The sequence below is a fragment of the Neofelis nebulosa genome, chromosome 10 (genome assembly GCF_028018385.1).
Source record: "Neofelis nebulosa isolate mNeoNeb1 chromosome 10, mNeoNeb1.pri, whole genome shotgun sequence".
Lineage (NCBI taxonomy): Eukaryota > Metazoa > Chordata > Mammalia > Carnivora > Felidae > Neofelis > Neofelis nebulosa.
In genome coordinates, this window is record NC_080791.1 from 54465168 (window position 1) to 54488142 (window position 22975).

At 36.6% G+C, this 22975-nt stretch overlaps 1 protein-coding gene across 3 annotated transcripts in view; it reads left to right on the forward strand.

The window, feature by feature from the left end:
- RSF1 (remodeling and spacing factor 1) overlaps positions 1-22975 on the forward strand; it is a 161520-nt gene that overhangs the window by 9703 nt on the left and 128842 nt on the right. The window contains exon 1 of one of the 3 annotated variants that reach the window (XM_058687663.1): positions 9611-10182. The exons of the other annotated variants lie outside the window; for them this stretch is intronic. Coding sequence (XP_058543646.1) covers positions 10143-10182 — 40 coding nt within the window. The 5' untranslated portion in view covers positions 9611-10142. Of the gene's footprint in view, positions 1-9610; positions 10183-22975 lie in introns of those variants that run through there. 3 annotated transcript variants of the gene reach the window in all.

Below are 22975 nucleotides of genomic sequence, written 5' to 3' on the forward strand. Positions count from 1 at the left end.
GTTTCACAGGGAAAGTGCAGAATGTTGGTTTATAAAGCTTTAGCGCTTAGAATGCTGGATATGTCCGGGAATTTATTCTGATACTTCTCCTGGTCCTTTTGTCCTGAGCATCCTCACAGTTGACTACAAATAAGTATAATTGCTATTTCCTCAGTGTCTACACGTTAAAAATCTTTCAAGGAAAAAGAGTGAGTTATTCCATATTGTAGCTTGCTTTTGGTGTTTGGAGTTTTGAAGTATAGCAAGATCGTAACACACTGGAGAACTTTGCCTAATAAGAAATACAGTGGAGTTTAATTTATATTCCCATTAAAATCCTGTCAAGCTTTACTTTATTAGAATCATGGAGAAGCCATCTCCACTACTGCTAACTTGGTCCAGCATCTGAACACAGACATTCCATAACATTCCTCATTTTAGAGATTTTTTTTGTCCTTTAAATTTTGACTCTGATCTACTGTTTTGTCCTTGTCTTTTTACTTTCATGGCCTTATCATTTTATAGTCCTCTATCTTGTATGCTTATCTGGTTTGATTCATCATGATAACTGTGTCTCATCCTTTTTCTTTAATTTTCCCATATTTTTGACCTCCCTTTCCAACCTAAATTATCTTCTCCATCTTTTATAAAACAAAAATAAATTATAAAAATGCAAAAATGAGGGGCTTTGGAGTGTACATGCTCTACCACAATTTTCTAGGTTAAATAAATGCCTTTATTAATAATTTTACAGTTATTAGAGCTTACTGGTGAGCCAGGCTCTATAGTGAAGTCTTCTACCAAGATTATTTAATTCTCACAACCACTCTGTTGTACAGTTGGTATTTACTCTTTACGGGTAACGTAACTGAGTATTAGAGAGGTAAAGTAACTTGCCTGAAGTCACACATTATTAAAATGGAGGAACGTTTGATACAAAGGTAGTTCATATTGTTATAGGAATTTAAAACTGAGTAAATCTGGCTTCAGAGCCCTAGTTCTTTACCATTATACTGTCTGTACCCTCAGGTACAATCTTAGTTAGAATTGTAATGTGATCTTCAGTACCATGGTCTTGGTCTGAACACTGAGTAGTGATTTGAATAGTTAGGCTCCTGAGTCATAGCGTGCTTTTCTACTCATTTATGCTTTTTTACTTTTAAAAGTACCAATTTTATTAGTATAAGCCTTATTATAAAAGATACAGTGTTCTAATGGGATACTGAATTATATTAAAAGAAATACAAATTCCTAGGTACATTTGAATGCCTCAAACACAAACACCTGTTTGTCTTGCGGAGGACAACTCTAGTCTTTCTCTGATTTGGAAATTATTCTCTTCTTGAATCTTTTTGAATCAACACTCCATCTCCTGTAGCTGTAACGTTTTGTGCAGTGTGTCATCAAAAGACTCCAGGGTTCGTTCTCCTACTGTTATGACTTCCATTTACCCTAATTAAAGAAGCGGTCTTATTTTTTTCCTTTTAGCTCAGTGGTTTTCAACCTTTATTATAATCAGGTGATTTAATTAACTATTTCTGGCTGCACATTAGAATCATCTGGGGAATCCTTTTGAAAAATACTGATGCCTAGGCCTTAACCACACTCCAATAAATTCAGGGTCCTTGGGGCTTGGGGCCTGGCTTCAGTGATTCTAATGTGTAGCTAGGAATGTCTGTTTTCATTTATTTAGCCTGATACTTCAAATTCTGTCTTTTAGTCTGGTTTGTCTGGTATTAGTAGAGCCACTTGGGCTGTCTTCTGGTTACTGCTTTGCATGATGTATCTTCTTCATCCTTTTTTTCTTTTTTTCTTAAGTTTCTAAGAACTTCTCTCTCTCTCTCTCTTTTTTTTAATGTTTATTTTTTGAGAGAGAAAAACAATGCAAGCGGGGGAGGGGCAGAGAGAGGGAGACAGAATCCAAAGCACGCTCCAGGCTCTGAGCTGTCAGCACAGAGCCCAGTGTGGGCTCGAACCCATAAACCGTGAGATATGACCTGAGCCTAAGACAGATGCTTAATGGACTGAGCCACCCAGGAGCTCCCCTTTTAAAAAATTTTTCTTTTCGTTTTCTTTTGTTTCCTTATTTTTAAGGGCGGGGGTGAGGGGCAGAGAGAGAATAAGACAGAGGATCTGAAGCATGCTTTCTGCGCTGAGAGCAGAGAGCTCAATGCTAGGCTCAAACTCATGAACCATGAGATCATGACCTGAGCTGAAATCGGATGCTTACAACTGACTGAGCCACCAGGCGCCCTTCATTTTCATCCTTTTAACCTCTTGGGTCTTTGATTCCAAAATGTGTGTCTTGTAGACAGCATATGTTTGTGTCATGTTTGCATGATCATGTTTGTGTGAATCTAGTCATGCAAACAATTATATAGAAGTTTAACTGTTGTAATAGAGGAGGTACTTTGGGAATATAAATGAGCGAGTACCTACCTTTGCCCAGCAGCTATCATAGCATCACTGTAGTCATTGCGGAAATTTAAATGGTTGAATAGGAGATGGATAAGCATTCCAGGTAGAGAAGAGCATAAGAAAAGCCATAGAATTCTGAAATAATGTGGGTACAGGAAGTTGCAACTTAATTTCAGGCCTTAAGTTTCTAAAAGATTTGTGGTTCACGAACTTCAGACCATGTGAAAAAATTGGATTTGGACACTGAATTATAAATGCCTTAGCAATATTTTTCTTTATTTAAAGGAAAAAACACATTAAATAAAGGCAACCTGTCACTGACTGACTAAATTCTGTAAAGAGTTCATTTTGCCCTATACACTTTGTATCATAGAAATTAGCATATAGGAGATGCTTAAATGTTAGTTTGAATAAATGTCCCATATTTCAAATTAGTAATAATGGGTGTTTTAGTTGTTCTTTTCATCTTTTGCTTACTAGAGATTTGTCAGGGTGTAACTATTTCCTTTTGGGGATTTCTTGTAAAGATAGATACTACTGAATCCCCCTCCATACACTATTCCTTCCTTCCTTTTCTTTCCTTTCCTTTCTCTTTTCTTCCTTTCCTCCCTTCCTCTGTTGTTTCCTCCCAGACCCTCTTTATCTTGGTTTATAATAGTACCTTAGAATCCTAAAGTGGCAAATCTTTGTATAATCTCTCAGTTTCTTTCTTGGATTACATGGTTGTACCATGTCTTTACTGCATGCCAGAACATATGTGTTAATCTCTATCTTATTACTTTTTATAGGAAACTTAGAGTATAGTTTTAAGATCCAGTTTTTCTTTTCTCTTTCCCAAGATAGCTCAGGGAAAAGTCATTATTACTTTTCTGCTGTTGACCTTTTCAAATTAAGGGGCGCCTGGTGGCAGGCTCAGTTGGTTAAGCATCTGACTTTGGCTCAGGTCATGATCTTGTGGTCCACGAGTTCAAGCCCCTCATCGGGCTCTGTGCTGAGCTCAGAGCCTGGAGCTGCTTGGAATTCTGTGTCTCCCTCTTTCTCTGCCCTACCCTTGCTCACACTCTGCCTCTCTCTTTCAAAAATAAACAAACACTAAAAAAAATTAAAGGGGCACCTGGGTGGCTCTGTCGGTTAAGCATCCAGCTTCACCTCAGGTCATGATCTTGTGATTCGTGAGTTCGAGCCCCACGATGGCCTCTGCGCTGACACCTCAGAGCCTGGAGCCTGCTTTGGATTCTGTGTCTCCCTCTCTCTCTGTTACTCCCCTGCTCGCATTCTGTCTGTCTCTCTCCCTCTCAAAAATAAATAAACATTAAAGAAAAAATTTTTTTTAAATCACCAGCCCCATTTTTCTGAATTGTTTCATGTCTTCACCAGGGGTGACTTGAAATTCTTATTTCTAAAACTAAAATTTTTTGACTTGTTGGAAAGGCATTGGGCAGCTTGAGGGGTGGAGAATTCAGCTATAGGTTGTTATTATATTGTTGGTGAGATATGAACTGGGGCGGTGGCTGTGGGGAGTGAGAAGAAACAGTAGAGAAGTTCCCAGGTTTCTGGTGTAGAGAGTAGGTAGTTAATAGTTCCACTTATTGAAGAAATAAATAGCCGAAAAGCTGCAGGGTTTATGGGGGGAAAGTGTGATTCCCTATTTAAAAAAAATTCAGAGGCACCTGGGTGGCTCAGTCAGTTAAGCATCTGATTCTTGGTTTCAGCTCAGGTCATGATCTTATGGTTCATGGAATTGAGCCCCACATTGAGCTCTGGGCTGACAGTGTGGAGTTTCCTTGGGATTCTCTCTCTTTACCCCTTCCCCACTCTCTCTCTCTCTCACTCTCTCTTTCTCACTCTCTCCCTCCCTCCCTCCCTGTCACTCTCAGAATGAATGGATAAACTTTAAAAAAAAAAAAAATCAGAATTCTAATAACATATGAGCACTATTTGAAAAACTAGCCGTGTTTCTCTTATAGCTTACTAAAAGCTTATTCTGAATAAACAGATTATGGCAGTCTATCTTATTTTACGGCTCTTTTTGGTTTTTGTGAATTATTTAAGTTGCTGTGCATGTATATGCTATACATAGGTTAAATATACATCTTACATTTTGTCAGGATGGTTTTTTAGAGTGTGTTGTTTATGACTTAAGATAATTAGCTTTATTAAACTATCTTGGCATTGGTGTCCAGTTTATTCTCTTATAGGTAAAGCTTTCTATAACTGAGTAACTGTCATTTGCATTTATTAAAAAAAAACAAAAAAATACTTGTTGTAATTGTAGAGATTGCTGTGTTCTGCCAGATAAAGGTTTGATAGTTGTTGGACATCTTTTCTGTTCCCCCTTACCCACAAAGAAATGGAACCTTCTATAAACTGAAATCGCACTCTAAATAGAGAAAAAGAAATGTCAGTGTGGATTGAATCTATTCTATAGATGAGAAATACATAAGTTAATGTGTGTTGTTTGTGTGGGTTGATAGTTGATGAGTAATTCATTAATCTTGAAAGATCTTCTAGCAGAAATGTTTGAGTTGAATTCTGTTTTCAGAGTGACTCTTTCTCCACTTACACATGCTATTAGACACCAAGTGGTAACTCAGACTTAATGTTTCTTGAGTTACAATTAAATTCTCATCTTATGCCGTTTAATTAGTGAGGGATATTTCCACCGTCTTAAAAGACAAAATGTTACCACGTAAAGAAATTACATATACTTCTTAAGCTAGAATCATCAATAATATAAACAGTTTGTATCTACAAGGAAGTTAATACTGGGAGATTTTCTCCATTTCCTCTAAGGTTGTTACTAGAGCATAGTAAGTTGCTTTACTATGTATTGTCAAGCAATGTAAGAATCTTTACAGGCTCCCTCCCTGACCCTCTGAGTCCCACACCCAACCTGCCATATTTTAATTACCTGGGATTTAGTTCCATATTGTCAGTCATTTATTTTTATGCTTCTCTGCAATTATTATTATTTTTCATTTTAGAGAGAGGGGGAGAGGGGAGGAGGAAGAGGGAGAGAGAAAGTCTTAAGCAAGATCCATGCCTGCCTCACACTTCACTACTAAGATGCAGGGCTCCATCCGCCACCCTCGGATCATGACCTGAGGTAAAATCAAGAGTTGGTTGCTCAACCCACTGAGCCACCCAGGCACCCCTCTCAGCAATTATTTAAACTAAGCTATATGTTTTAGTAAGTTTATTTGTTCATCGCTTTTTTTGGTTCCCACATTTTTTTTTTTTTTTGATTCATTCTTTTGCTATAGTACATTCTTATTCCAACAGGATTTCTACGAGTGAACTTTGAATTCTTGCATGGCCGAAAATATACTTATTTAGCCCTCTGTTCTGACTACTCATTTAAAGTACAGTATTCCAGAGCACCTGGGTGGCTCAGTCAGTTAAGCATCTGGCTTTGGCTCAAGTCATATGATTTCAGGATTGATGAGTTTGAGCCTTGCATTGGGTTCTCTGCTGTCAGTGCAGAGCCCACTTTGGATCCTCCATCTGCCCCCCCTTCTGCCCCTCCCCCACTTGTGTGTGTGTGCTCTGTTGCTCTCCCTCTCAAAAAGATATATATATGTAAAAAAACACGGTATTCCAGTGTTCAAATAATCCCTCCCCTGCAAACTTTGACAATACTGCTCTTTTTTCTTCTAGCACCCACTGTTGCTAGTGAGAAATCTGTCATTCTGACTCTTTTTCCTTTGCAAGTGAGCTTCTTTTCCTTCCTGAAAGATTTTTATAATTTTATTTTAAATCCCTGGAGTCTGACATTTTCTAGGATGTGTCTTTCTCTTTCAGTTGCTTTGATTTTGCGTTTACTTTTTAAGACATTCAAATTACAGATATATTTGAAGCCTTCTGTGTATTACTCCTGTTCTAGTTCTCTTTCTTCCATTCCCTAAGCAACCACTGTCCTGAAATTTAGAGTTTATTATTCTCATGAACACTTTTATACAAAGAGTATATTTACATATCTATGAACTACATAGTATGGATTTACATGCTTTGAAACTTTACATGTGAGCAGTATAATACTGTACTCATTCTTCTGCAACTTCCTTTTTTCCCTCTCTCAACACTGTTTTTGAATATATCCATGTTGATTTATATTGTTTTTATTTACTTTAACTGTTGTATAGTATTCTATTACGTAAAAGTGCTGTGTGCGTGTTTTTTTTTTTTTTTTTAATTGGTGGATGTTAGGTTTACCTTATGCTGTTAAGAGTCATGCTGTAATAAACATTCCGGGCTGCCTGGGTGGTTCAGTCGGTTAAGCATCCGACTTCGGCTCAGGTCATGATCTCACGGTCCGTGAGTTCGAGCCCCGTGTTGGGCTCTGTGCCAACAGCTCGGAGCCTGGAGCCTGTTTCAGATTCTGTGTCTCCCTCTCTCTCTGACCCTCCCCCATTCATGCTCTGTCTCTCTCTGTCTCAAAAGTAAATAAATGTTAAAAAAAAAAAAATTAAAAAAAAAACATTCCCGTGGCTTTGCCTACAGTTGGAATTGCTGGGGCGAGGGTATATAAATCTTTATTTGAGCTATAGAATAGCCTGATTATTTTCCAAAGTGGCTTTATTAATTTACATACCTCCATCAGTGCATGAGGGTTCCCCTTCATCCAGATATTCAGTACTTGGTATTGTCACAGTTTTATGTTTTTGATAATGTGATTGTGAATTTGTTTCTTATTGTTGCCATGATAAAGTTGAGGATTTTTCATATTTTTTGGCCATTCAGTTTTTGCTTTTGTGAATTGCCTTTTTATACTCTTTCCCCTGTTTTCTTTGTGATTGTCTGTTTTTATTGATTTGCCACAATTCTTATTATATTTCAGATGTCAATCCTTTGTCATTTTTATTTGCAATGTGAACATCTCAATACTACTTATTTCTTATACTATTTTTATACTTTCTCTTATTAAACTAAACTTCAAAATTTCAGCGTGGTATCATTGTCAATCCTTTTTTAGTGTTTATACTTTTATATTTTGTTTAAGAAACCTTTCTCATTATGATTCTGAGGCCATAAGATACTCATCTGTATTTCCTTCTAAAAATTTTCAAATTGTAATTTTTTTTATAACTTTTAAATGTTTATTTATTTATTTTTTAAATGTTTATTTAATATTGAGAGATGAGCATGAGCATGGGAGGGGCAGAGAGAGGGGGGAGACACAATCTGAAGCAGACTCCAGGCTCTGAGCTATTAGCACAGAGCCCGATGTGGGGCTCGAACTCACAAACCACGAGATCGTGACCTGAGCCAAAGTCAGATGCTTAACTGAATGAGCCACCCAGTTGCCCCTCAAATTGTAATCTTAATTAAACCTCTTAGAAGTTACTTTTGTGTAATATGTGAGGGTTTTTTCCCCTCTCACTAATTTTTTTAATTTTATTTTTTATTAAAAAAATTTTTTTAAGTTTATTTTTGAGAGCGCGTGCATGCACGTACACACGAGTGGGGGAGGAGCAGAGGGAGAGGGAGAGAGAATCCTAAGCAGGCTCTAGTGCAGAGCCCCATTTGGGGCTCGATCTCCCAAACAGTAAGATCATGACCTGAGCCAAAATCAAGAGTTGTACACTTAACCAGCTGAAACACCCAGGCTCCCTTCTTGTGCTTTCTTTGTCAGGTTTTGGTACCAGGGTGATACTGGCCTCATAGAATGAGTTGGAAAGGATTCCTCCTTTTCTGGGTTTTGGAGGAGTTTGAGAAGGATGGGAAAATTCACCAGTGAAGCCATCTGATGCTGGACTTTTCTTTGTGGGAAGTTTTTTATTATTATCTCTCTACTTGAATACCCTATGAGTATTCAGATATTCTATTCTTGAGTAAGTTTTGGTAGTTTGTTTCTAGGAATTGTCCTTTTCATCTAGGTTGTTTAGTATATTGACATTCAGTGGTCAATAGTCATATCCCTGCATTCATTACTGACTTTAGTTATGTGAATCTTCATCAGCCAAGCTTCATTTGTCTTCATCAGCCAAGCTAAAGGTTTGTCAATTTTGTTCATCTCTTCAAACAAGCAACTTTTGGTTTCATTGACTATGATTCCATTTATATTAAATTTCCAAATTAGGCAGATCTCTGGAAACAAAATAAATTAGTACTTGGTGGGAGTTGAGGGTGGGGGAATTGGAAGAGATGAGGTTCCTATCAGGGTTGATGGAAATATTCTGTAATTAGGTACTGGTGATGATTGTACAGTATTGCAAAACTACTAAAACCCACAGGATAATACACTTTAAAATGGTGGATTTTATGCTATGTAAATTTTATTTCAATAAACTTTTTTTTTCAAGAGTTAATTGCATGCGTATGGGTCTATTTCTCTACCGTATATTCTGTTTTCAGTGATCTATTTGTCTTTTTTAATGTTTATTTTTGAGAGAGAGGGAGAGAGAGTGCATGCGTGTGTACAAGTGGTAGAGGAGCAGAGAGAGGGAGACACAGGAACCGAAACAGTCTCCAGGCTCTGCTCTCAGCACAGAGCCCGACCTGGGGCTCAAACTCATGAACTGTGAGATCGTGACCTAAGCCAGATTCAGACCCTTAACCACCTGAGCCACCCAGGCACCCCAGTCTGTCTCTCTTGAGGCCAGTATCACTCTGCCTTGCTCAGCTCTAGCTTTGTAGCAAGTCTTGAAGTCAGTAGTTTAAGTCCTACAACTTTCTTCTTTTTAAAAGGTGGTTTAACTATTTCAAGTCTTTTGCATTCCCATATGAATTTTGGAGTAAGTTTATCAATTTCTTTAAAATATTTCCTGACATTTTTATTGGGATTATGTACAGATGAATTTGGGCAAAATGACACCAAAATGGCATTGGGTCTTTTGATACATGAACACAGTATATCACTCCATTTCTTTAGGTTTTATTTTTTTTTAGCAGTGTTTGATGGTCTTCCACATCTCTTGTCACACGTGTCCATAAATACTTTGGTTTTTTATGATAGTCTAAACGTATTGCTGATACATATAAAAAACATGATTGATTTTTTTTTTTGTATATCTGTCTTGTATTCTGCAATCTTACTAAACCCAGTCATTTTAAATAGCTTTTAAAAAATGATTCTTCATAAATGATCATGTCATCTGTAAATACGGTTTCTTTGTTTCTCATCTGGATGCCTTTGATTTTTTTTTTGTTTTTTCTTGTTAGAACTACACACAGAGTGGTAAATATAAATGGTGATTATGGACATTCTTGCCTTCCTGATCTTAGGGGGAAAGCATTCAGTTTTTCACCATTAAGTCTGGTGATAACAAGATTTTTCACTATGTCCTTATACAGGCTCAGAAAGTTCCCTTCTATTCCTAGTTTGCTGAGAAATTTTATCTGGAATGCATATTGGATTTTGTCAAAATTTTTGAAATATATTGAGATGATTATGACTTTTCATTTTAAGTTTGCTAATGTGGCGAATCACACTCATGGATTTTTAAAAACCAGTCTTGCATTTCTGGGAGGATAAACCCCACTTAAGTCATTGGTGTGGACTGAATTTTGTATATCGAAATTTACATTTCGAAGCCCTAACACCCAGTGTGACTCTGTCTGGAGGTAGGGTCTTAGGTGGTAACCAAGTTTAAATGAAGTCCTAAGACTAGGGCCCTAACATGATAGGACTGTGATATCTTATAATAACAGGAGGAGAGATCTCTTTCTCTTTCTCTGCCGTGTGAGAACACAGTGAGAAGGTGGTTGTCTACAAGCCAGAAGAGAGCTCTCACCAGAACTTGACCATGCTGGTACCCTCGTCTTGGACTTCCAGCCTCAAGAACTGTGAGAAAATAAATTTCTGTTGTTTAAGCGACCCAGAACAGACTAAGACAGTCTTTTTGAATTATCCTTTTCATGTATTTGCTAAAATTACGTTAAGAAATTTTGCATTTGTGTTCACAAGGGGTATTACTCTGTAGTTTTCTTTGTTTTGATGTGTTTATCTGATATTGTTATCAGGGTATAATGTTGACCTCATGGAAGGAATTGCAAAGCATTTCCTCCTTTTCATTTTTCTGGAATAATTTGTATAGATTTGGTATACTTTGAATCTTTGGCTTCATTCACCATTGAAACCACCTGGGCCTGGAGTTTTCTTTATGGGGAGATATTGAAGATTTAATTTCTTTAATAGGTATAAGACTATTTATTTTATCTGTTTCCTTTTGGATGAGCTTTGGTAATATGTTTCTTTCAAAGAATTATCCCAGTTCATTGAAGTTATAGAATTTATCAGGAAAAAAAAGAAAAGAAAAAAGAGAATTTATCATCATACATTGCTCATAGTGTTCTGATTATATTTTTCATATCTATAGTATCTAATCCATTTTGTTTCTGACATTGTTAATTTGCGTCTCCTTTTTTCCCCCACTTGCTTAGTCTGGCTAGAGGCTTATCAATATTTTTTTTTTTTCCTCAAAGAACCAGCTTTTGGTTTCATTGACTTCTGCTACTTATTATTTCCTTTCTTCTCTTTATACTGTGTTTCATTTGCTCTTATTGTATAGTTTCTCAAGGTAAAAGTTTTGGTCATTGATCTGAAACCTTTTTAAATATAGGTTGTTAATTCTATAAATTTCTCTGCTTCTTTTAGCTGCATGCCACAAAACTTATACGTATTGTATTTTTATCTTGTTTGGTAAGTTTTTCACTTTCATTTCTTTAATTTTACCCCTCCTTTTTTTTTTTTTTTTTTTTCCTTTTGAGGCTCCAAATTAGCTGTATATTTGACCATTTAAAATTGTCCCACAGTTTATTGATCTGTTCACTTTCAATCTTTTCTGTCATTTTGTTTAGTTTTTACTGTTGTGTTTGTAAGTTCACTAATTTTTTAATCTAGTTTATATCCTATTCAGGGCTTTTTAATATCAGAAAGTGGTTTTCCTCTGAAGAATTTTTATTAGTTTTTTTTGTTTTTTATATAATCCATGTCTTCATTCCACATATTCAGTCTTTCCTCTAGTTTCTTGACCATATAGATTATAGTCATTTATAATCCTATAACTTTTCATGTCTTTTAATTTTATTATTATAGAATTAATATAACCTTGTAAGTCGCTTAATGGTTAGATATACTTTTTTCTTCATAGTATGGGTTGAATTTTTCTGCTTTCTTTGCTTGTCTGGTAATTTTTGATTAGATAGTAGACATTATAATTTTACTATATTAGATGATAGATTTTTTAAAAATTAAGTATAGTTGCCATATAATGTTACATTAGTTTCAGGTGTACAACATAGTGATTCAACAATTCTGTAGGTTACTCTGTCCTCACCAAGGTAAGTTTAGTCACCATATGTTATTGCAGTGTTGTGGACTATATTCCCTATGCTGTACTTTTCATCTCCAGGACTTACTTATTTTATAACTGAAGTTTGTACTACTTAATCTCCTTCACCTATTTTGCCCATCCCTGGCCCACTTACTCTTTGGCAACCACCAGTTTGTTCTTTGTTTATTCATTTGTTTTGTCTTTTAGATTCCACAAATAAGTGAAATCGTATGGTTTTTATCTTTCTCTAACTTACTTTACTTAGCGTAACACCCTATAGGTCCATCCATATTGTCGCAAATGCCAAGATTTCATTCTTTTTTTTCTTGGCTGAGTAATATTCCATTGTGTATATATACCATATGTTCTTTATCTGTTCATCAGACACAGATGAGTTGTTTCCACATGTTGGCTATTGTAAATAATGCCATAATATATGCTAGATTTTGTGTGTGTGTGTGTACACTTAAATTCTTGAGCTCTGGGACATGGTTCATCTACTTGGAAACCGAGCCAAAGTTGGACACTTAACTGACTGAGCCACCCAGGCGCCCTTCAGTATCTTTCTTTCAAACTTGAAGTGAGGTTGGATGTTTGTTTATTCTAGGGTTAATATTTTTCCTATTGACACAAGATTCATTTTTCTGTTAAGAGTCGGATACTAAATATTTTAGGCGTTGTAGACTATAGAGTCTCTATCACTACCTATCCTTTCTGTTGCAGTGTGGAAGCAACCATAGAGAGTATTTAAATGAATGAGCATGGTTGTGAACTTATTCTTAGATAATGTAATCTGAATTTCATGTAATTTTTCAGTTATTATGAAATATTACCTTCTGACTTTTTTTGGCTGTTTAATAATGCCAAAACTATTTTATTTTTTAATTTAGTTTTATTTTATGTTATTTTATGAGAGTGGGAGCTAGCGAGCATGAGCTGGGGAGGGACAGAGGGAGAGAGAGAGAATCTCAAGCAGGTACCATGCTCAGTATAGAACTTGACTTGGAGCCTGATCCCATGACACTGGGATCCTGCCCTGAGTGAAATCAAGAGTTGGATATTCAACGAGCCACCCAGGTGCCCTAATGCAGAAACCATTCTTAGTTCTTGGGGTATACAGGAATAAGTGTGGGATGTAATTTGTCCGTTCTAACCAATGCTATTTGATGTGTGAACTTTTCCATTGTAGCTGTTAGAGACAGGACTTGCTCATAGACCTCTGTGGGCAATGGGCATTGTTCCTTCTATTCCTTTTGGGTGATTCTGTGATCTTGGGTAGTTCCCTCACATACATGCACTGATCAATACTTTGATATAAAGGTGCAGAGGGAACTGTTTTTAGATTTCCAGAGTGCCCTCTACAGTTTTCTCCTGTGTCGCTGTACTCGATGAACTCCAGTTCATGTCTCTAGTTTGCCTTCTTGACTTCCAGCTTCATCTCTTTGGCCTGGGAAGATTGCCAAGTTTTGACCAGGTCCTCCTTCTTTGCCTCTTTACCCAGGTAGTACACTGGGGCAATTATAGGGCTTATATCCTTTGTTTCTTTAATGTTCCCTTTCTTTTGTTGCTTCTTGTATAATGTCTTAAGTGCCATTGTTTCATATATTCTGTTTCATTGCTTAGTTGTTTCAGCGAGTAAGATCAGTATAGTTCCTGTTACTCCATATTTATTGCAAATGCAAGCACATTACTTTTTTTTTCTTTTCCATTTTCTTTTTCTTTTTTTTTTTTTTCCTTTTCCTTTTAAAACTGTCATTTGAAGGGATTTGGGCAGGAGGGTCAGCCCACCATCTTGATGTGATGTAACTTTCATCATTGTACTTAGAATTAAAATGGTGATCTTTTATTCCCCAAATGTGCATTGAGTACCTCTCATATGCTAAACCCTTCTCTAGGTATCGTGAGTAAAATTTCAGTAGAACTTACAGTTTCATGTTCTCTAACGTTGAATGGTGAACATAATGTCTACCCACATGAAATAGGAAATATATATACATTCCTTAGGGATTTACTTGATTGCATGAATCATAACCAAGGGTCCACGAATCATTTAAGACACTTTAAGATGCCAAATTTAAATTTAAATATATATGTACATTTGTTAAAAGTTCACACAGGCTAATAAGGACATTATATCATTGCATCTATATGAAATCCTCTTTTTAAAAAAGTATTTCATATAAATGCATTAAATTTTTTTAATGTTTATTTATTTTTGAGAGAGAGAGACAGGGTGTGAGTGGGGAAGGGCAGAGAAAGAGGGGGACACAGAGTTTGAAGCAGACTCCAGGCTCCTTGCTGTCAACACAGAGCCAGACGCGGGACTCGAACCCATGAACTGTGAGATCATGACTGGAGCCAACTGAGCCACCCAGGCACTCCTATATGAAGTACTCGTAACTCACCATGGTAGTTTCTTTTCCCCTTGCAGGTCAGATATTTTGATTGATAGTTAATAATAACCTTAGCAAGTAAAACACAGGTTTTTAATAAATTCAGTTTGGTACACCAAATCTTTTAAAATGTAGTATCTGTGGTGAGAAATAATGTGAAGTGGTGTGGTATAGAGTAAAAAACATGGCCTTCACTATTAACTGGGCTAGAATCTCAGTTTTGCCACTTGATATTTGTATATCTGGGCAATTTATTAAATTCTGAACCTCTTCATAATGGAGATAATAATACCTCTAATGTTGTTTTAAGGATCTACTATCAGTTCCTTTTGCCTTTTTTGGAAATGTTAAAACCAATATGATACACCTATTGCTTCATTTTAGGTAGTTCACATAAAATGCATAGATCTGTTTACAATTCGTTATTCTCTTAATTCACGTGATCTGCTCAAATACATAAGTCTTTAATATTGTTTATAGTATTATTTATAAGAATTAGGAATTCTCTTTCTGGCCATGTTAGAGTAATAAGTCTCTATCCCCTTGTCATAAATATTAAGTAAACTGGACCAAAATAAATGAATTATCTTGTTTTCAATATTATACAATAGGCAGAGTAGGATTGTGACCTCAGAGAGAAGAAATAAAGGAGGTAAGGTCTACCACTACTTTGGCTTCCTGTCTGGAGCTGCAGAAGCAGGAAGAGGGAGCCTGGAAGCCTCACTCAGTTGAAAAGGCAACAGTTGGATGTTGGAGAGTCTTAAGCAACTAGAAGTTGCAGAGCCAGGTTCTGAAAGGGAAGGAGCTATGCAGACAAAAGCAGAAATCTGTACAGGGGCCACCTTGAGTCTGCTGCTGAATACTAGGATCATAAATGCATAAAGTGAAACTCCATGAGGCCAAGCAGTGAACATCTAGGGGCTTATTAGCAGAACATTTCCTGAGTTTATACAAGAGATGTTTAACCCTGATGAGACATAGCAAATGATCCTTTGAAGCACTCAGGGCATTCAGTGGAGAACCCAATGGATTTGTCATACAGGAAAGACAGAAAAGTCCTCAGATGGATCAAATAGATCTACAAATCACTGCTTGCCAAAACAAAGCCCAACTTTCTTTGCAGAATGATCACAAATACTCAACACTGGTAGTGTAACATTGGTATTTTCCCACATCCAAGCAGAAATTGATAGACATGCCAAGAAGCAGGTCCTTTGTAACCCATGACCAGGAGAAAAATCAGCCCAAAGAAACAGATTTAGAAATGACAGAAGTAATGGAACCAGCAGACAAGAATGTTAAAATAGCTACTGTAACTAATGAATATATTTAAAGGAAAATATGAATGTAGAGAAATGGAAGATATATAAAAAAGAACCAAATGGGATGTGTAGGGATGAAAGCTAATACTATTTGAAATAAAAAATTAACAGCAGATTGGACAGTGCAGAACAGAACAGCAAACTTGAAGATCTAACAGTAGACTTAAAGTGAAGCAGAGAAAGAGAACTGAAAACAACCAAATTAACTCTTTTATGTGTGGGACAATGCCAAGCAGGATACAACAAAGTGTATTTGACATCCTAGAAGGAGGATGGAGCCAAAAATATTGTAAGAAATAATATTTCCAAATTTGAAGAAAATTGTCAATTCACACATCCATTAGTCTTAAGAAATCAAAAGCAGGGCAGACACACACATATACCAAGACATAACAAATTCCTGAAAACCACTAGTAAAGAATTTTGAAGGTAGCCAAAGAAGACATGTGTAGAGAAACAATGAAGCCTTTTTATCAGAAACTATGCAAACCAGGAGATACTGAAATATTTTTAAAGCACTAATGAAAAAAAAAAAAAAACTATCAATATTTACATAGCCAGGAAAATATCCTTTGAAAATGGGGATATAATAAAAACCTTTTCAGACAAAGAGAATTTGTTACTAGCTACTTGACATACAGTTCACAAATAACTGCAGATGGGAAGAAAACAGATCAAATGAGAGGTTGGATCGAGATAAAGAGATGTCGACTGCAAGAAATGATAAATATGTGAGTAAATATAAAATACATTTTCCTGGGGTGCCTGGGTGGCTCTGTCGGTTGAGTGTCCCACTCTTGATCTCACTTCAGGTGTTGGTCTCAGAGTTGTGGGTTCAAGCCCCATGTTGGGCTCTATGCTGGGTGTAAAGCCTACTTAAAAAACAAAACAAAAAAAAACATTTCCCCTAATTAAAAAAATTTTTTTAATGTTTATTTACCTTTGAGACAGAGAGAGACAGAGTGCCAGTGGGGGAGGGGCAGAGAGAGAGGGAGACCCAGAATCTGAAGCACGCTCCAGACTCTGAGCTGTCAGCACAGAGCCCGACATGGGGCTTGAACTCACGAGCCTGGAGATCATGACCTGAGCCGAAGTCAGCTGCCTAACCGACTGAGCCACCCACGTGCCCCACCATTTTACCTAATTTTAAATCTTTAAAAAGGATAACTCACTGCTTAAAACAAAAATCATAATGTAAGTTTTACAACATATGTAGAAGGAAAATGTAGGGAAATTGAAGTATGGTATTAGAAGGATAAAAAGTGTCCATATTTTACATGAAGTGAGAGAACATTGTTTGATGTTACACTGTGTTGAGTTAAAGATGCATATTATAAAACCTCGAGCAAACACCAAATATTAAAATGAAGAAGTATGCCTAATTAGCCAATAGTGGATATTAAATAAAATGCTAAATTACGTTCACTTTAATTTATTTTTAAGGTACGTTTACATGAAAGAAGACAGTAAAAGATGGAAGGAGCAAAGAAATGTTAAGATATATAGTAAACAAATGGCAAGATTGTAGATTTAAATCCAATTATATCAGTAATTGTATTAATATAAGTGGTTTTAATCAATGTTTGGCAAGCTTTTTCTGTAAAGAGTCAGATATTAAAAAATATTAGGCTTTGTGGTCAAAGCCATTTGACCTTTGTGGTCAAAATAAAGTATCTGTTGAAACTGTTCATTTCTGCCAATATAGCCTGAGAGTAGTTATAGACATTACGTAAATGAGTAAGTGTGGCTGTGTTCCAGTAAAACAGTAGATCCTGAAATTTGAATTTCATGTAATTGCAATGTGTTTAAAATACTATTTTTTAAAAAAGATTTTTTTAATGTTTATATTTGAGAGAGAGAGAGAGAGACAGAGTGCAAGTGGCAGAAGGGGCAGAGAGAGAGAATCTGAAGTAGGTTCCAGGCTCTGAGCTGTTAGCAGAGAGCCCAACATGGAGCTCGAACTTATGAGTCATGAGATCATGACCTGAGCCAAAGTGGGACACCTAACCGACTGAAGCATCCAGGCTCCCCTAAAAAAGATTTTTTTCTTTCTTTTGTAATTTTTTTTAATGTTTATTTATTTTTGAGCGAGACACAGACAGAACATGAGCGGGGGAGGGGCAGAGAGAGAGGGAGGCACAGAAACCGAAGCAGGCTCCAGGCTTTGAGCTGTCAGCACAGAGCCCAACGTGGGGCTAACTCACGAACTGTGAGATCATGACCTGAACCGAAGTCGGACACTCAACCGACTGAGCCACCCAGGCGTCCCACCCCTAAAAATGATTTTTAAGTAATCTCTACACCCAGCTGGGGCTCCAACTCCCAACCCCGAGATCAAGAGTTGTGCGCTCTACCAACTGAGCCAGCCAGGTGCCCCACAAAATACTGTTTGTCTTTTTCTTTTTTCCCACCAACTCTTAAAAAAGTTAAATCATTCTTAGTTTGTGGGCTGTACAAAAACAGGTGACAAGATGCATTTGCCTTGTGAGCCTTAGTTTGCTAGACCTTGCTTGACCTAAACCTTCTGTCTCTCATCTGGTCACCACTAGCCAGCTGTGGTATTTGAGTTAAAATTAATTGAAATTAAAGAGATTGTCTGCGTGGGTAAAAAAGCAAGCCCAACTATATGCTATGAAAATCCACTTTAAATATATAGTTTGAAATGAAAGGATAGAAAATGATATATTGTGCAAAGCTAATCATAAGAAAACTGGAATAGCTATACTAATACCAGAAAATGGAGACATCAGAACAAGGAACATGAGCAGTAATAAAAAGGGATATTTTGTAACACTAACAGGGCTAATTTCTCAGGAAGATACAATAATTCTGACTGTTTTCACCCAGTAACAGAGCTGAAAAATACATATATAATCTAGATTATAAAGCATAAAGATACAATAAGTGCATACAGTATAATTCCATTTATATGAAGCTCTAGGAAAGACAAAGTTATAGTGAAAGAAGACCAGTGGCTGCCTTTGTCTGGGAGTGGGGTGACTGACTGGAATGGGGTTACAAGGGAACCATTTAGTCATTCTCTTCTGTTTTATATTTTGCTTATCTTAGTCTGTTCTCTTGTCATGTTAGGAAGCTTACTCATAAAAACCAGTTCATGGTTGGCCAGTTGTAAACTGGTAGCATGGGTAAAGTTGTTGATTGAGTGGCATAAGTGTGCAATGCCAAAATGTATATTCCATTTTACATGTGTACCTTCACAATTTTAGAAATTTGTTATCTGTTTTATATCTGGTTCATTAAGAAACATTTTTTATTATTTATTTATTTATTTATTTGCTAGTCAGTCAGGTACTAGGGTTAGGAGAGTTTCATGTTTTTGAAAAATTTTATATTTTTTAATTTTTTAATGTTTATTTTTGAGAGACAGAGACCAAGCACAAGCGGGGGAGGGGCAGAGAGGGAGGGAGACAGAATCTGAAGCAGGCTCCAGGCTCCTTGCTGTCAGCACTGAGCCCGATAGCGGGCTTGAACTTATGAGCCGCGAGATCATGACCTGAACTGAAGTCGCTTAACCGACTGAGCCACCCAGGCACCCCAAAGTTGTTTTCTTTTGTTGTTTTTTTAAATCCAAATCAATCCATTCATTTAACAAGTCTTTATTGAACCTGTGGTATGTGGTGGGCACTGTCCCAGGTGCTGAAGATTCAGTCTTGTTTAACATGGGATAGAGTTGATCAAATAGGCATTTATGATACAATGTAATGCATAAGTAGAATCATTTTGGAATACCCATCAGGGGCACTTAATCCTGATAAGGTAAAAGAGTGATTTCCTGAGGGAGCAACAACCAGACAACTTTGAGGATGAATAGAGGTGGGTTGAAGATAGAGGGGACTGTACATGTTAAGATCTGGAGTCTAGAAACCGTATGGAATGTTTGGGAATTATGAGAAGTTCAGGTGGTGTTGTTGAGCCATTAAACCCAAACTAGCAGCTCATTACTCTGGACTTTTTGTTATATGAGAAAAAGTAACTCCCTGAAGCCACAATGGTAAGGTTTTTTGTTACTTGAACATACCTGTAACCAGCACAGTGAGATAGCATATTTAAACTGAAGTGAAGAGGGGCGCCTGGGTGGCGCAGTCGGTTAAGCGTCCGACTTCAGCCAGGTCACGATCTCGCGGTCCGTGAGTTCGAGCCCCGTGTCGGGCTCTGGGCTGATGGCTCAGAGCCTGGAGCCTGTTTCAGATTCTGTGTCTCCCTCTCTCTGCCCCTCCCCCGTTCATGCTCTGTCTCTCTCTGTCCCAAAAATAAATAAAAAAAAAACGTTGAAAAAGAAAAAAAAAATTAAAAAAAAAAATAAACTGAAGTGAAGAGATGGATGAGGTGACTTAGGGACAAAAGAAATTAAGTCCTAAAATAGAATCACCTTTCAAGGAGAGGGCAGAAGTGTAGGGTCTGCAAAGGAATTTAAAAGGAGGCAAAAGAAATAAGAGGAGAAATCAGAAAAGTAGTGTCACAGGATGGCCAGGTTTCAAGAAGGAAGATCTGGTCACCAGTGTCACATGTTGCCAAATTAAGACAAAAACCAAAGCATCCATTTAGTTTAACTAATAGAAGTCAGATTATGGTGAGTTTGGAGCAAATGGGACAGGTAAGAAAGAGACTGAGTTCATAGACTTTTTTTTTTTTTTTTTTTTCCCAGAATGGTAGGAGCAGTGTGTGTTAGTCGGGAGGGGACTTTTTCAAAAAAAAATCTCCACAAGTTCCTTACTCTTAATCTTGTTCTTTGAGGCCAGCAGTAGTTTAAAAAAAATCCATTGAAGTTCATATGTAAGTGAATATACTTGTAAACTTAACTTCTAGTGGCTTTTTCACGGGACCCAGTTTTAGTAAACCACTCCTCTGAAAATTTGTTTTTCTTTAAAATGTGTAGAACCTTAAGCCAACAGTTGTTTATTTTCATTTAGATTAGATTTTCTGTACAGAAGAACTAAGTATTGAGATAATGATGTTTCTTTGCCAACAGTGTAGAATAAGGGGAGGGATGTTAGTTTTTCAGCATAACTGAACAATCTCCATTCAACACTTGGAAAAACATAATTAAGATCTCAGCTATCTTGAACCTATAGGAGGAAGGGTTCTTTAAACTGGTATATGTCTATGCCTTTTGGGTTCTCTAAACTTGTTGAATGTATTTGCAGAAATTTTTATGTTTACATTTTTCTTAGGATGTCCATAGCTTTCATTCAAACTAAGAGGTTGTCTTATGTTAGATTTCCCAACAAGCAAACTCTGAGACAAAAATGTGAGCGCACATAGTTTATTTGGGAAGCACTGCCAGGAAACAGATAGTTTAGATCATATGTCAGGTTTATCCCAGCACTGATTCAGGGCTGCTCTCAGGAAGGGTTAACTCCTTGCCCTGTAGTCAGAAAGGCCTCGCACATGGTTGCAGGTTAGCCTGCACTGGAGTCCTAATTGCTATGAGGGTAAAGGTGAGGTGCCTCCAACATCTGCTGCAGAGGTAACAGTACAATGTAATTTCATTTCTTGGTTAATTTGAAATATTTAAAAATTGGGATTTTTGAAGAATTTTTTTTAAAGTAATCTCTACACCCAATGTGGGGCTCAAACTCATGACTCTGAGATCAAGAGTCACATGCCTGTACTGACTGAGCCAGCCAGGCACCCCAAAATATTTAAAAATTGTTTGATGGAAATTCTATGACATTAAGGAACTATTAATATTTAGGTAGTAATGATGGTATTCTGGTTATTTTTAAAGAGTTTATATCCCTTAGAGATACATAGTGAAATATTTGTGGATGAAGTGATACCTGGAATTTGGTTTAAAATGACATATGGGAGAGGGAAAAAGTCTCTTGGTTGATTATCGCTGAAGTTGTGTGATGAGTTCATGGGTTTTATTATGCTAGTCTCTATTTTGGGATTTGTTTCAACATTTCTTAATAAAGGGGGTTTTTTTGTATGTGTGTATGCTTTTTCCTTTTTTTAAATTCAAGTATAATTAACATACAGTATTATATTAGTTTCCGATATATAATATAGTGATTCAGCAATTCTTTATGTTACTTGGTACTCATCACAATAAACATACCGTTGATCCTCTTCACCTATTTGACCCATCCCCCCCACCTCTCTTCTGGCAACAACCAGTTTGTTCTCTATATTAAAGAGTCTGTTTCCTATTTGTCTTTTTGTTTGTTTGTTTTGTCTCTTGAATTCCACATAGGAATGAAATCATATGGTATTTGTCTTTGATGGACTTATTTTACTTCGCATAATACCCTCTAGGTCCAGCCACGTTCTTGCAAATGGCAAGATTTGATCCTTTTATGGCTAATATTCCATTCCATATGTACCACATCTTTATCCATTCATCTATGGATGGACACCTGGGCTGCTCCCATTTCTGGCTATTGTAAATAATGCTGCAGTAAACATAAGGGTACATGTATCTTTTCAAATTAGGGGGGTTTTTTTGTTTTGTTTTGTTTTCTTTGTGTAAATACCCAGTAGTGGAATTACTGTATCATATGGTAATGCTATTTTTAATTTTCGAGACACCTCCATCCTATTTTCCACAGTGGCTACACTAGTTTGGATTCCCACCAACAGTGTATGAGGGTTCCTTTTTCTCCACATCCTCAACAATACTTGTTATTTTTTGTGTTTTTGATTTTGGTCATTCTGACAGGTGTGAGGTGATATCTCATTGTGGTTTTGATTTCCATTTCCCTGACAATTAGTGACATTGAACACCTTGATTTGGTTTTGTTTTCTTCTAAAATGTTCAGTGGTACCATTTTGCTAAATAGAAATATCTCTATCTGAAGTTAAAGAAGTTCCAGGTCATGTGAGTAGTTAAATAACTAGTAAAAGACAACAAGAAACACATGCACTGTTTTTTTCCCCTTATATTGTAGAGTTATCAAATGTGCACATGAACAAATCAGTTCCTTTAGAAGTCTTCAGGCAGAATCTAATTTTTTATTACTCTTGTTTTGCTGATGTTTTAATTGCATTTACTTAAAAATCACCAACATTTTATTCAGATACCCTGGTTTACTTAATAATCATTTTTAGCAGTCAGCTGGCTGGCCCCCCAATAAGGTGTCATTGTTTTGCTTTTAATAAGACGTGATCACCATCTGGTGGTGAATAACAGTAACTTTGGTTTGTATTGTTTTAGGGTTTATAATAGTGTTTTGATATGCATTTTCTTGTTCATTGAAATAACCATAGAAATTACAGTCTTACCCATTTCTTGTCTGTGTCTAATGCCAAGATTTCAAGACACTAAGATGACATAGTATGTTACTCATCTAGCTATCTCTGTTTGTTAAATGAATGTTGATTGAAGGAAAAGTGTAAACTGGTCACTTGTTAGCAAGGAATAGACTATACATTTCACAAAGAAATGGAGGCCTTTTCTTTTCTTTTCTTTTCTTTTCTTTTCTTTTCTTTTCTTTTCTTTTTTTTTAAGTAATCTCTGCCCCCAATGTGGTGCTCGAACTCACAACTCCAGGGATCAGTTTACCGATTGAGCCAGTCAGGTGCCCTTATATAGGTATTTATTTAAACACACAGACTTCATTATTTG